Below are 13333 nucleotides of genomic sequence, written 5' to 3' on the forward strand. Positions count from 1 at the left end.
CTTTTTTATCTCACTTCTTTAAAAAAAAAAAAAAAAACTGACCCAAACCTTTTGATATAGCGTATATTCAAATATTTCACTATAAGAACTTCTATATGGAAGCCAACTTTCCATCCAACTTCACTTTTCACACACAAAAAAGGTAAATGCAACTTCCATAGTTCCAGGTTTTAATGTAACATAATATACATTTTATTTTAAATGACCAAAAATGCTGTCTCAACTACACAAGATGATTCTTCTGTATTACACACATCTCTTTGGTACAGTGGGTACGGAAAGTATTCAGACCCCCTTAAATTTTTCACTCTTTGTTATATTGCAGCCATTTGCTAAAATCATTTAAGGTCATTTTTTTTCCTCATTATTGTACACACAGCACCCCATATTGACAGAAAAACACAGAATTGTTGGCATTTTTGCACATTTATTAAAAAAGAAAAACTGAAATATCACATGGTCCTAAGTATTCAGACCCTTTTCTCAGTATTTAGTAGAAGCACCCTTTTGATCTAATACAGCCATGAGTCTTTTTGGGAAAGATGCAACAAGTTTTTCACACCTGGATTTGGGTATCCTCTGCCATTCCTCCTTGCAGATCCTCTCCAGTTCTGTCAGGTTGGATGGTAAACGTTGGTGGACAGCCATTTTCAGGTCTCTCCAGAGATGCTCAATTGGGTTTAAGTCAGGGCTCTGGCTGGGCCATTCAAGAACAGTCACGGAGTTGTTGTGAAGCCACTCCTTCGTTATTTTAGTTGTGTGCTTAGGGTCATTGTCTTGTTGGAAGGTGAACCTTCGGCCCAGTCTGAGGTCCAGAGCACTCTGGAGAAGGTTTTCGTCCAGGATATCCCTGTACTTGGCCGCATTCATCTTTCCCTCGATTGCAACCAGTCGTCCTGTCCCTGCAGCTGAAAAACACCCCCACAGCATGATGCTGCCACCACCATGCTTCACTGTTGAGACTGTATTGGACAGGTGATGAGCAGTGCCTGGTTTTCTCCACACATACCGCTTAGAATTAAGGCCAAAAAGTTCTATCTTGGCCTCATCAGACCAGAGAATCTTATTTATCACCATCTTGGAGTCCTTCAGGTGTGCTTTCATGTGTCTTGCACTGAGGAGAGGCTTCCGTCAGGCCACTCTGCCATAAAGCCCCGACTGGTGGATGGATGCAGTGATGGTTGACTTACTACAACTTTCTCCCATCTCCCGACTGCATCTCTGGAGCTCAGCCACAGTGATCTTTGGGTTCTTCTTTACCTCTCTCACCAAGGCTCTTCTCCCCCGATAGCTCAGTTTGGCCGGACGGCCAGCTCTAGGAAGGGTTCTGGTCGTCCCAAACGTCTTCCATTTAAGGATTATGGAGGCCACTGTGCTCTTAGGAACCTTAAGTGCAGCAGAAATTTTTTTGTAACCTTGGCCAGATCTGTGCCTTGCCACAATTCTGTCTCTGAGCTCTTCAGGCAGTTCCTTTGACCTCATGATTCTCATTTGCTCTGACATGCACTGTGAGCTGTAAGGTCTTATATAGACAGGTGTGTGGCTTTCCTAATCAAGTCCAGTCAGTATAATCAAACACAGCTGGACTCAAATGAAGGTGTAGAACCATCTCAAGGATGATCAGAAGAAATGGACAGCACCTGAGTTAAATATATGAGTGTCACAGCAAAGGGTCTGAATACTTAGGACCATGTGATATTTCAGTTTTTCTTTTTTAATAAATGTGCAAAAATTTCAACAATTCTGTGTTTTTCTGTCAATGTGGGGTGCTGTGTGTACAATAATGAGGAAAAAAAATGAACTTAAATGATTTTAGCAAATGGCTGCAATATAACAAAGAGTGAAAAATTTAAGGGGGTCTGAATACTTTCCGTACCCACTGTAACTGCTTTATAGAGTGGTAGTGACAAAATTAGCAATGGCGACAGAAAATGAAGCCTATGGGGCCAATCACACATAACACATTTGAGTTTAAAAACACAAGTCGCATTTCAGTGGAATGAAAGGAAAAAAACCTTGCTAGATCACTCATTTTCATTTCCCTGCATAAAACCCTTATTATTAACACCCCATATCCATCTTTTCTATCTGCTCCCTTCCTTCTCATCTCTCTTGTTGCCTTCTGCTCTCCACTTTCACGTTCCCTATTTTTAACCTCAACATCCCTCAAAGCCAACACACACAAACCACAAATCCGAAGCAGCGTAAACAAAGACTCTTGGTTTAATGGATACTGACCACATGTAGGGCTGTGCTGAGCCCGGTGCAGGGCAAGATAAGCAGGTGTACACTCAAAAAAAATTTCAGACTGTTCTATGGATGTCAGAGAGCGAGGGCTTTCATCTCAGACACAAAGAAGCCAAAACTACTTAGAAAAACATCTCTAACAGCTTCCCGTTGATAAGCTTAAGTAATAACAGCTCTCACTCTGAATGCTAATGATTCACTTCTAACGCTTGTACTGGTGACTTCTTGTCAAGTTTAATCAATTCTGGATAATAATGTTTTTGCGGCAACAAAAAAAAAAAGGTGATGGAGAAGGAAAAATGTGTGAAATAAAGTATTTTGCTGGTAGAGAATCAAATAAAGAATGATCCAATGCAAAAATGTCTATATATTATAATCATTACGTTCACAACTCTAATCATTCCTTCAATGTGCTCATTGTTTCTGCCATAAATTAATACATTGTTTGCTAACTGTGTGATTTGTATATGTACATTTCTGAAATACATTACTTGGACACAGTCACCTCTGATAACAGATCACTCTAAACTGTAATGTAGACGCATGCATTTTCTGTAAAGCTGCTTTGAAACTATGTATTGTGAAAAGCGCTATACTAATAAATGTGAATTGAATTGAACCCAGTGCTCTGATACTCACCAACAAAAGACGTTTCACCCAGAAAACCTCGACGTCTAAGGATCACCTCGAGAACTTTATCCTGCTCATCCACCACATATTTCGGCTTCTCCAGAGAAATCCAAGCCCAGTTTAGACGAAACTGCTGGTTCTTCAATTTGTTCCCTCCTGAAAATAACAGACAGAATGTGTACAGCGAGGCACTATTATTGGCAGCTGAAAGCATTATGAAATTAAAAAGAGTGCTGCAGTGATGCAGGAATTTTTAGGCCTACCCTGAAGTTACCATTACACTGATTCCCTTCAGTGTCACCACCGACGACTCTTTCAATCATTTAAATGCTATACAAATTGAAAGGTTTGAGCATGATAATAAACACAATGAGGCTGTAAAAGCAGACTAATAAGTAGACGAGTTTACGTGATGGATGTTTACACTATTACTGATGTATTTTATGTAGCTGATTTTTTTTTTTTTTTTTTTTATATCTTAAGCTTGTGTTAACCACAGACCCCATTTCAGGAATTTACCAAATACCAATTAAAAAAAAAAACTATTGAAAGTAAAAAAAATGGGTTTTAGGACTCTTTAGGAGCTCTATAAAATATTTTTGTAAATATATATAAAAAAAAAAATATTAGTCCAGGTAGAGATGTGTTCTACTTTAGGTCATTACGAATCTGTGGAAATCTGCTGAGTTTTTCAGTGGAGTTCTGTGTTCCTACTAATACCTTATGAATATGACCCTCATAATGGACTCAGAGGGGATTAATTAGAGATTATAATGCAAACATAATGTGCACACCACCAGTTGTGTTTACTTAAGGGGTTCATGGGAAACAACTCTCTCATATGCTACATCTTACATGTAAACCATTTGGGTTTTATAGCATAAAAACAGCACAATGTACAGGATCCATGTAGCATAATCTTTGTTATTTTAAACAGAAAATGAAAATCTTTATACTTTGATCACCCACAATGTCTCTACACTCAGGTACTTGCCCCAGATTGCCTTAGCAGCGGTCTTTTACCCATGCACACTAAAAATAATGGTTTGTTTAAATAGAAAAAGAATGTAGTTCAGTGAAGAACAGACAATGTAATATTTATATCTTGTGCATGCTGACTTCGCACTTCACATGCTTGGTTTCACAATTCTTGGTGTATCTCGCATTAAATGTATCATCCAGCTGTACCTCTCAATCACCATCTTCATGTAGTTTAAATATAAATTGATACCATGATTATTACCATGGTACCCCCGGCCCCAGTCGAACCGCACTTCCCAAAGGCGGTCTGCTCCAATACATTAAAAATGGATATATTATACGAATACCCAAGAACAAAGAGTTTAGACTTCATGCATTATGAAGCCTAGGATTAAATCTGTGTCAAAGGCAAACGTCTGTGTAAAGTTATCACATTTAGTGCACACATACTTTCAGACCAACTACATCTCTAATCTATATTTACATCATGTATTGGAGTTTGCATGCATATTGATAATTCACTTCACGTGCACAGAAAACATCAGAGACAAATTCCCAATTTATCTAGACCATGTATATTCATGACTTTTCAATGCTTGTTTCACTTGATTTCCTCAAGCTAACCCCAGGCTCTTAATATCTCACTCACTAACCTTGCCTGAGAGATGTCATGAATGGAAAAAAATGGACGTTGCTAATTCTAACTCAATATTAGTCTGTAATTACGTACAGTTGCAAGGTGGTAACTGTTAGGCAGATGATATAGAGCATATACAAATTCAGAATGCAGGAAAATAAACCATTTAACATGTTAAAGTGATTAGATTTGACATTTGATGAAGATTAGCAACATAAGCCTCATGGTTCATTGAATTATCATAGTGGTCCATATAATTAAGAGTCCAGTGTCCGTTAGGACTTATCTATTCATATTTCGACTCCACATATAGATGTAGATTGCAGGTAAATGGTAAAAGGAAGCTGTAATAAACATACATATATATATATAATATATATATATATATATATATATATATATATATATATATATATATATATATATATACATATATATATATATATATATATATATAATAACCACTTATTAACAGGTTACAATGTTTGATTTGATTTACAGTCTTGTTTTATTATACCACTGTAAGGCAGAAAACATTGCTCCCATGATTTCTGCAGTCAATGCAGAGGTATTAATGCAGCACGTTATCAGAGCAGCAATGACACTTCTACTTTCATCTTGTCATCTTCTATCAGTTTAGGGAAGAAGTGATTGATAGGGTGTGGTTTAAATGTCTGCAAAGACCATTTGCGAGGAAAGAAAAAGCTCTCAGCTCAAGGACTTCATTATTCTGTGGGTTTAGTTTGTTCATTCAGGTCAGTGAGCTGAGCAAACAAAACACCATCAGTTACTAGAAAGAAAAAAAATCTAGTGGATTTGTACATTTTCTAAAAAAAAAAAAAACCTGTGAGTGATGCCTGTGAACAACATGCCAGCTGTAATGCTAATTGCTATTGTTAACTCCTCTGCCGATTTTAGGGATGCAAAAGATGCTGTCAATCATATAGCCATCGCATAATATTTTTGTCATCAAAAATATTAGTATCAAAGGATTTAAATAATAAGTATCACAGTATATTAAGGTGACGGTCAGGTTTAGCCAAAATTTATGTTAATAAATGAGGTCTAAGAAAAATAAATAAATAAAAAATAATAATAAAATATTTAAGGTGTCATGTCTGTAGCATAAATGAGTTTAATATTGGGGTTTTGAAAAACGTTAAAATATAAGAAATAGTAATATTGATTCTTGCCTCAGTAGAGGCCACAAAAAACAACAACAAAAAAAAAACACTATTTAGTTATAAAAGGATAGCATCACACATGTGAATATAAAATGTGTTTGTATTTGTTCAGTTGTCAAGCTGAACAATGCTCTCATTAGCTTTGTCTCTGAAAACCCTACTGACAAGTTGCTTTGAAGCCCAGTGGATTTGTCCAAACCCTGATACTGACAGTCTCCATGAAGCTTCTCACACAAAAATAAATGACTTGCCCCTAATGACTTTATTAAACAGTAGTGTTTCAAAGGCCGGATAGTTCAGACAGAGTTTCCTAGAAAGACATGACATGCACAACAGCTGACATTCACTCAGAATAGCTCATTAAAAGCTAAACTAATCAGTGCCTGGTGCATGAGAAGCTTTACTCTATCCAGAAACTTTAAAAATAGAGCTCACAAATAATTCATCAGAAACAAATCTCAATCCTCCCAAAAGACTGGATAAAGTCAGACAGAAGTCAAATGGAGATGACCCCCGAGGGTATACGTACTTTAGTGATTTATAAAGGTCTTATCTTAACAGGGTTGGAAACTGTATCTGAACATGAGAATGAATGAGAATAGTAGAGTATTATGTGCTTTAAGGCACAATTCCTTCTTTTTATTATCGGTTTGCTGAAAGCATCAACATCAACAAATCCTCAGGAGCTCCACACTCCCAAAACTTAGTTAAACATACAAGTCAAAAACAAGTAATTTGAGGCCTGTTTATCAAAAACTATTTTATCTGTTGCACATACTAATATTTCTAGATTGATTTCCTCACCTGTAGTTTATAGAATTAATCTGATAACTGAATTAGAATAAGAAAAATCTAAAAAGAAAATGACTGTATCAAATAATACAAGATATGTGCAAGTTAAAACGTACAAGTTGCGTTGTGAATATGCTTTTTCCGTAACAAACTACATTCAAAAGTCTCTTATGCTCACCAAGACTGCATTTATTTGGACAAAAATACAGTAAAAACAGTATTATTGTGGAATATTATTATAATAAATTTTTTTTTTTAAAGTATAAAAAAAAAAAAATATATATATATATATATATATATATATATATATATATATTATTCAAAATTTAAATAAAATAACATTTTTATATATTTTAAATATATTTTTATATTTTTATATATTTAATTTAAATTTGAATATATTTTTTAATGTAATTTATTCCTGTGATAGCAAAGCTGAATTTTCATTATTTTCATTTTCCTTAGTCTTCACTTTTCAGTGTCACATGATCCTTCAGAAATCATTCTAATATGCTGATTTGCTGCTCAGGAAACATTTCTTATTACCATCAATGTTGATAACAGTTGTGCTGCTTAATATTTGTGTGGAAACTGTGATACAATTTTTAACTGGATTCTTTTATTAATAAAAAGTTCAAGAAAAAAGCGTTTATTTTAAATAGAAAGTCTTTACTGCTACTTTTGACCAATTTAACACATCTTTGCTCAATGAAAGTATATTCATTTCTTAAAAAAATATTCATACTGACCCCAAACTTTTGATTGGTAGTATATGTTGACAAATATTGAGTAATAAATACAAGCTATTTTAATAGAAATGAAAAAAACACAATTAAAATTGCTAAGATTTTAGTGACTAAGATTAATTTAAAAAATAACACTAATTCAAAGATTACATGCACATCTATGGTTAAGCAGTTGTGTGCCACTGACAAGGTATTATGCCTTCCCTCACAAGCACCATTGATGCAGATCATAAACATTAGGAACAGAATACATCCAGTCATTAATGCAATTTTTGCATTAAGGTCCTTTTCGAAGAGTAGAAAACATCTCAACATAACTATGAGCTAGATTATCAACACATTCATTCTGATGGATGTTTGCTCAAACTGTGCTGCAGCTTGTTGGTCTTTTTTTCACGGATCCTACTAGCCTTTCCTCATCTAGCTCAATGGGCTCTTGGCTGCAGCCACAAAGTCTTGGCTGTCTGCTTTACTGTTTTATGGTTGGATTGAGAAGACAGAGCTAGTCTAGCAGAACTTGGATACATTCAACAAGAACATGTGGACAGGCAATATAGACAGTTCAGAGTCTTTAGGCTGCTCAGACTGAAACAATAGGTTCACAAACACAGTACATTTTCTTCAGCGAAGGTCACAGCTTATCTGGATGCACTCAAGTAATCCCTTCTGTCCATCTGTCTTCGCCAACGACCTGCTTAACCTTATTCAGAAGAACGTTGTTTGAAGAACAGCAGACTTTTGGTCTGACATTGGTCTGACACCTGTCTACTCGATCAATGGCACTTCAAAATGTTTAAGCAGGAATACCTGCAGGTGTGGTCTTGTCGTTGAATCAATCAGCCATGCAGGTCTAAGGTTAAACCAGAAATCCACATCTGAACTGACCCTAAATACTTGCACTACCCCCAAAAAACCAAACAGAACACCAGAACATTCAATGGAAATTCAATGCTAGCTCTTGCCAATCCACATGTGAATCCACAATATTATGTCTAGACAACAATGAGAAACAGAGCTACAAAAACATCCCATTTTAACATTATCTCTGGTTAATTTGATATGGGAGAAAAAATAAACGGCTCAAACATATGGTTATCTACATCCACGCTAAAAAAAAGCATTGTTCTTTATTGTTCATACAGCGAACTGGACCACGTTCAACAAATCCCCAGCAAAAATCTCCATAATACAATGTGCACAACAAGAAAAACAGAGCCAGCAATGAGGTTTTTTTTTTTTTAAACCCAGACACAACAGAGCTTTAGGAACAACCTAATCAGTCTGCAAAACCGGTTTCCAGAAAAATGGTTTACAATGGCATAAATTAGGCACCGTCTCGTTTCTCAACCAGATGTTGATGGTCAGGTCTGTTGAAAATATACCGAGCTTTCTTTTTAATGATCCAAAAAAAAACAAAAAAAAACAATTAGGTACATAATGGCATTTTTGCTTTAGAGTGAACACTGCTGTAAGTTCACATCAAAAAATTTTGAAAAATAATTCCCTCAGCCCAACAGCAAAAAACCAAACATCCCAGAGCTATGATGTGTCACGTAAAGCTTCCCTCTGTTCTTTGTAGCCTCTGTGTGTCCCTGCAGTCGTTCCTGTCATATATCTATCTGTGCCTCAGAGGCATGATTGCAGGGAGAGGGGTAGAGGATTCAGAATGAGTGTTATCCGTCATGACCTTTTGCAAAGGAAGGGTAACTGATAAATCTGTCCTCTTTTAACCGTTAAGTTTGGGGGCCACAAGTTGCAAAATCATTTAAATGGAGAACTGCATTTATTAGTGTCAGTCAGAGGGTGTTTATGTGACTAAAAACAGTTTAAACACCTATTAGCTCTGTTGTAAAACCTAATGAGCTGCATCACTGACAAAACAGAAGGCAAAACATCTTAAATATGTCCGAAATCGCCTACTATACCCTTATAGTGCACTATTTGAGGAGACAGCCGTTTGTAATGGTGTCTGAAACCATAGTGGCCATTATCGCGTGCACTCATTCAATCCCATAATGCACCTCAATAACGAGTGTACAACCGATGCAAGCTCATTGGCTAGCAGCTAGAGAATACCCATTCACTGAGCGGCAAATTAACTCCCGTGTCTCTCCAGAAGATGGCGTCCACAGCACTTCTGGTGCAGTGTTCAAATTCGCTCACTTGTTTTTATTCACTACTTTAAGCAAACAATATTAGTGGAGTAAAGTCGGCGATGGCGAATTAGTGTACAGCAGATTTCGGATTCAGCGATAGAGTGTGCAGTTAGCATGTTGCTAAGCTAACAGCGCAACTCTTTAGGTATAAAAATACATAGCACAAATATAATGTTTGTCAATACGGTTTCAGTATTGAATTAAAGTTAATTTATTAATTGCCTTGTCCACCTTTTACAACATTTTTTCACTGAACTTACTGCATTATTGGATTACCTTTTCAATAAGGGATCCATGCGATAAATTTGGCTAAAACTACGTTTCTTTAGGCACATTAATGACAACTATTTGCAACAACAGTACAACCAGATATCATTAATTTTCAATGAAAGTTGGTGATTTCAGAGACCAAACAGAAACCAACAGCCCAGCAACTCGCCGACCTCCGTGAATTTGAACAGGGCTTTAGGAGACAGAATAATGAAGTTGCCAACATCTTGGAACAGCTTTCACTTTTGGAGCACACCTTTGATGCCTTACAATGTTGTCTCCAGAGGCAGCTCACAAGGTTTTGGTACAGAGCAAAAGAGGCGGAGGCAAAGATAAACAAAAAGTAGATGATCTAGGCCAAACTCTGATGGACAGTTTACATAGCACAAAAAGTGCATCCAGAAATATCTTCGGAAGGCCACAATCTTTTTTAAACTCAAACTTAAAAAGATCCTCTAAACTGCATGTGGAAAACATGCAGGCTCATCATCATCATTATAGGGTATGCAAGGAAAGAACGTTTTGAAAAACAAAACAATTAATTAAACCCCTCTGGAATACTACTTGTACTAAATATGCAAGTCGCAATCTAACAGAGGGCATTATATAAATGCAGCTGTTTAACACAAATTGGACATAAAATGGGGTTTATGATGTTTGCTGTGGTTGTTGGGCTCTTTGGACAAGCACAATCTAAGATAGTCTAATTAGGCCAGCTTTGTCAGGCATAATGTGGCATAGTGTTTGTATCACTGAATTTCAAGCTGAAGCTGTATATTACTGCACAAATGTAGAAAAAAGGGTCCTAGGAGAAAACCTTGAGGCACCTCATGATAAAAACAGCTAAACTGAGCCCTTTTGTGTTTGTACAAAAAATACATCTGTAAAAATAGATGCATACTGCTTGGGATCTTTCCTATAAAATAAATGCCTCCGCCACCAATGGAGTGAAACTATCCCCCAGGAATACACAGAAACAAAACCGGTAATGACCCACTGGGCTCAGGGGTCAGACACCAACACAGCTGCATACCAAAGAGTTCCTACTTCTCAGTCTTTCCTGAATTGAGAGATGACTGACAGTAGGACAAATGACAACCACTCCCAAAATGGGGGGTTAACTTAAAGGAACAAATTGAAACATAAACCAAAACAATTCTAAAAACTCAACTGATTTTGTGATTTAATAGAAATTATTAAATAAAATATATGATCATATATATTTTTTTAAATATCTATAAAAGTTTTATAATTATACTACACACCAAGCAATTAATTCGATTAAAACGGATAATCATTTAACATTGTGTAACGATATATCATTGTATCTAGATATCGTGATATAAAAATGTGACGATATGTATCGTTGATGTAAACTATATGATTTGGATATAGATTTAGTTTTATCCAAGGCTCAGCTTAGTGTATTTATAAGGTATAAATCACCCAAAAATGTAAATTCTGTCATCATGTAGGCTACTCACCCTCATGTAGTTTCAAACCTATAAGATTTTCGTTCAACTTCCAAACGCATTTATGTCCCTCAATTTAAAGTCCATTCCTCTAAAACTTAAAAGATCCAAAAACTGTCAAAAAGGCATCGTAAAATAATCAATCGAGTGGTCTAATCCAAATCCAAGTCTTCTGAATAGACACGATATTTATGATTAACAGATTTACAACGATTAACATATGTATAGCATATTAAGCATAGCATATTATAGCAAGCATAGCAAGCAAAGCATATTATATAGCATACTGTAGCATATTAAGTATGCTATGATTAGCATACTTAAACACGGATGTTCAAATGCTTATGTGACGTGTGAAAACAACATGTGAATGAGTAAATGCAGAATTTAAATGTTTGAAACTAACCTAACCATTTACAGTTTGGGAATAGTAAGTTTGACAAGCTTTCTTGTGATTAGAACTGTGATTGATTGCACTGATCATCTGAAGCACATGCGCTGGAACAGCAACCCTCAAAGTGAAAGGGCAAACATAATTTAAATCACCATAACACATTTAGACTTAGTAGTATGATTATTCCAAGCATTTTAGATGGTTTATTCTTATATGATTGTGCATTAATAGCGGGAGAGGCGGGACATGGCGAGCACCGGTAGAGTCTGTGTAAGAGATCCAATGAATGAATGCATTGAGCGTGAGTACTGCGTGAGGAAAAAGTTAGTTTCAGTGGCATTACTACATTAAACAACTATATATAATGTTGCCTATAATTTAAAATAATGCAATGAAGGATATTTGTGGGTCCATGATTATAATAAAATAATATTTTAATCATAACAAAGTAATAATAAAAATAATAATAATAAAAATACTCTTCTTTACTTTGGATTAAAATATCGTGATAATTTGTATCGTGACTTCAGTATCGCGATTTGTATCAAATCGTGACACGAGTGTATCGTTACAGCCCTATTTAACATCCTGACTAAAAAGACAAAATGCAGCCATGTACCGATCCTTTCAACCAGTTAATGCCTCTTGACTTGAAGATGCTAAGCAGACTTTAATTATTATCGTTTCATGACACAACTGGTGATTGTGAGCATGAGAGAGACATGAAGCCTTTATAATGCAGTTCTCCAGCTGTTTTTCTATTGAGCTTGTATTTTCCCAACTCTTTTCAATGCCAGAGACCCTCTAATACTTAAAGTAATTGTAAGCTAGACAAGGGGTGTGTGGCTTAAAATCCCGGCTACAAGCTCTAATTATGTGTCATCTTGCCTCTAGTGCACCCAACGGCCCTTTGTGTTGTGTGTATGCAGACCCTTCAATCCATGATGCGCCCTTCTGAGGCATTGACAAAGACACTCAACGTGGCACTCCTATAGTGTGCTTTGTAAAGTGCATATCACATATTTGGCTTTCCAACTAAAACACAAATCATCAGTATCCGCAACAAGGTCTTTAGCCGCAAGCTCGATCGCAACAAGGTCTTTAGCTGTAAGCGAATCCAGTAACAGTGACTGGATCATCACGTCCAACCTAATTTATACATGATTACCTATGCCTCACCAGATTTAATCCTACCCTGTTGAAATATGTTCTTAGGGTCATTCTAACCCACACTCACTTTTAAGTTTTTCTTTGATGTGCTAAAAACTCATTTTAATTTTTTCTTTTTTTCACCAGTCAAAGGTAGCACAGCTTGTAATAAGCTGCACACAGACAGTTCATCTACCATGGAAAGAAAAAATCTATTTGAATGCTACATATCTGAATATACCTCTCGGGTCTAAACATTCACAATTAATCATCTATGCTATTCCGTATGCAATGACACCTAAAATCAGAGCACATTATATCATTCATGAATTCAAATAATTAGTGCAGTATCATTCCTCACTTTATATGGCTAAATGCATTAATTAATAATTCTAAATGCATAATTAAATCATTAAAAAGCCTAAAAAACTGGTGCATTTATTTTCTAATGCCGATTTTTTAGGACTTACCATTGTCCTCCACGGTGAAACTAAAGAGGTCACTGGTGGCATTTTTCTCATCCTTCAGGATATAGCAGATCTTAAGATCATCCATGTCAGCTGAAAACATAGAAAAACACAAAACTGTAAGATTAAACCTCACAAATGTAATGTATTATTCATTCAGAAGAAAATAGACCAAAACAATCTATGAAACCCTCATATTTTATGATCT

General features: G+C 35.9%; 1 protein-coding gene across 2 annotated transcripts in view; it reads right to left on the reverse strand.

The window, feature by feature from the left end:
• The window catches only part of frem2a (FRAS1 related extracellular matrix 2a), a 65358-nt gene that overhangs the window by 45062 nt on the left and 6963 nt on the right, over positions 1–13333 (reverse strand). For both annotated transcript variants that reach the window (XM_084400625.1, XM_084400624.1), the window contains exons 2-3: positions 13129–13218; positions 2887–3033 (exon numbers count right to left, since the gene is read on the reverse strand). In XM_084400625.1, the coding sequence (XP_084256751.1) occupies positions 2887–3033; positions 13129–13218 (237 nt within the window). The remainder of the gene's footprint in view (positions 1–2886; positions 3034–13128; positions 13219–13333) is intronic.

Source organism: Rutilus rutilus, assembly GCF_951802725.1.
Source record: "Rutilus rutilus genome assembly, chromosome: 25".
NCBI classification, from domain to species: Eukaryota; Metazoa; Chordata; class Actinopteri; order Cypriniformes; family Leuciscidae; genus Rutilus; species Rutilus rutilus.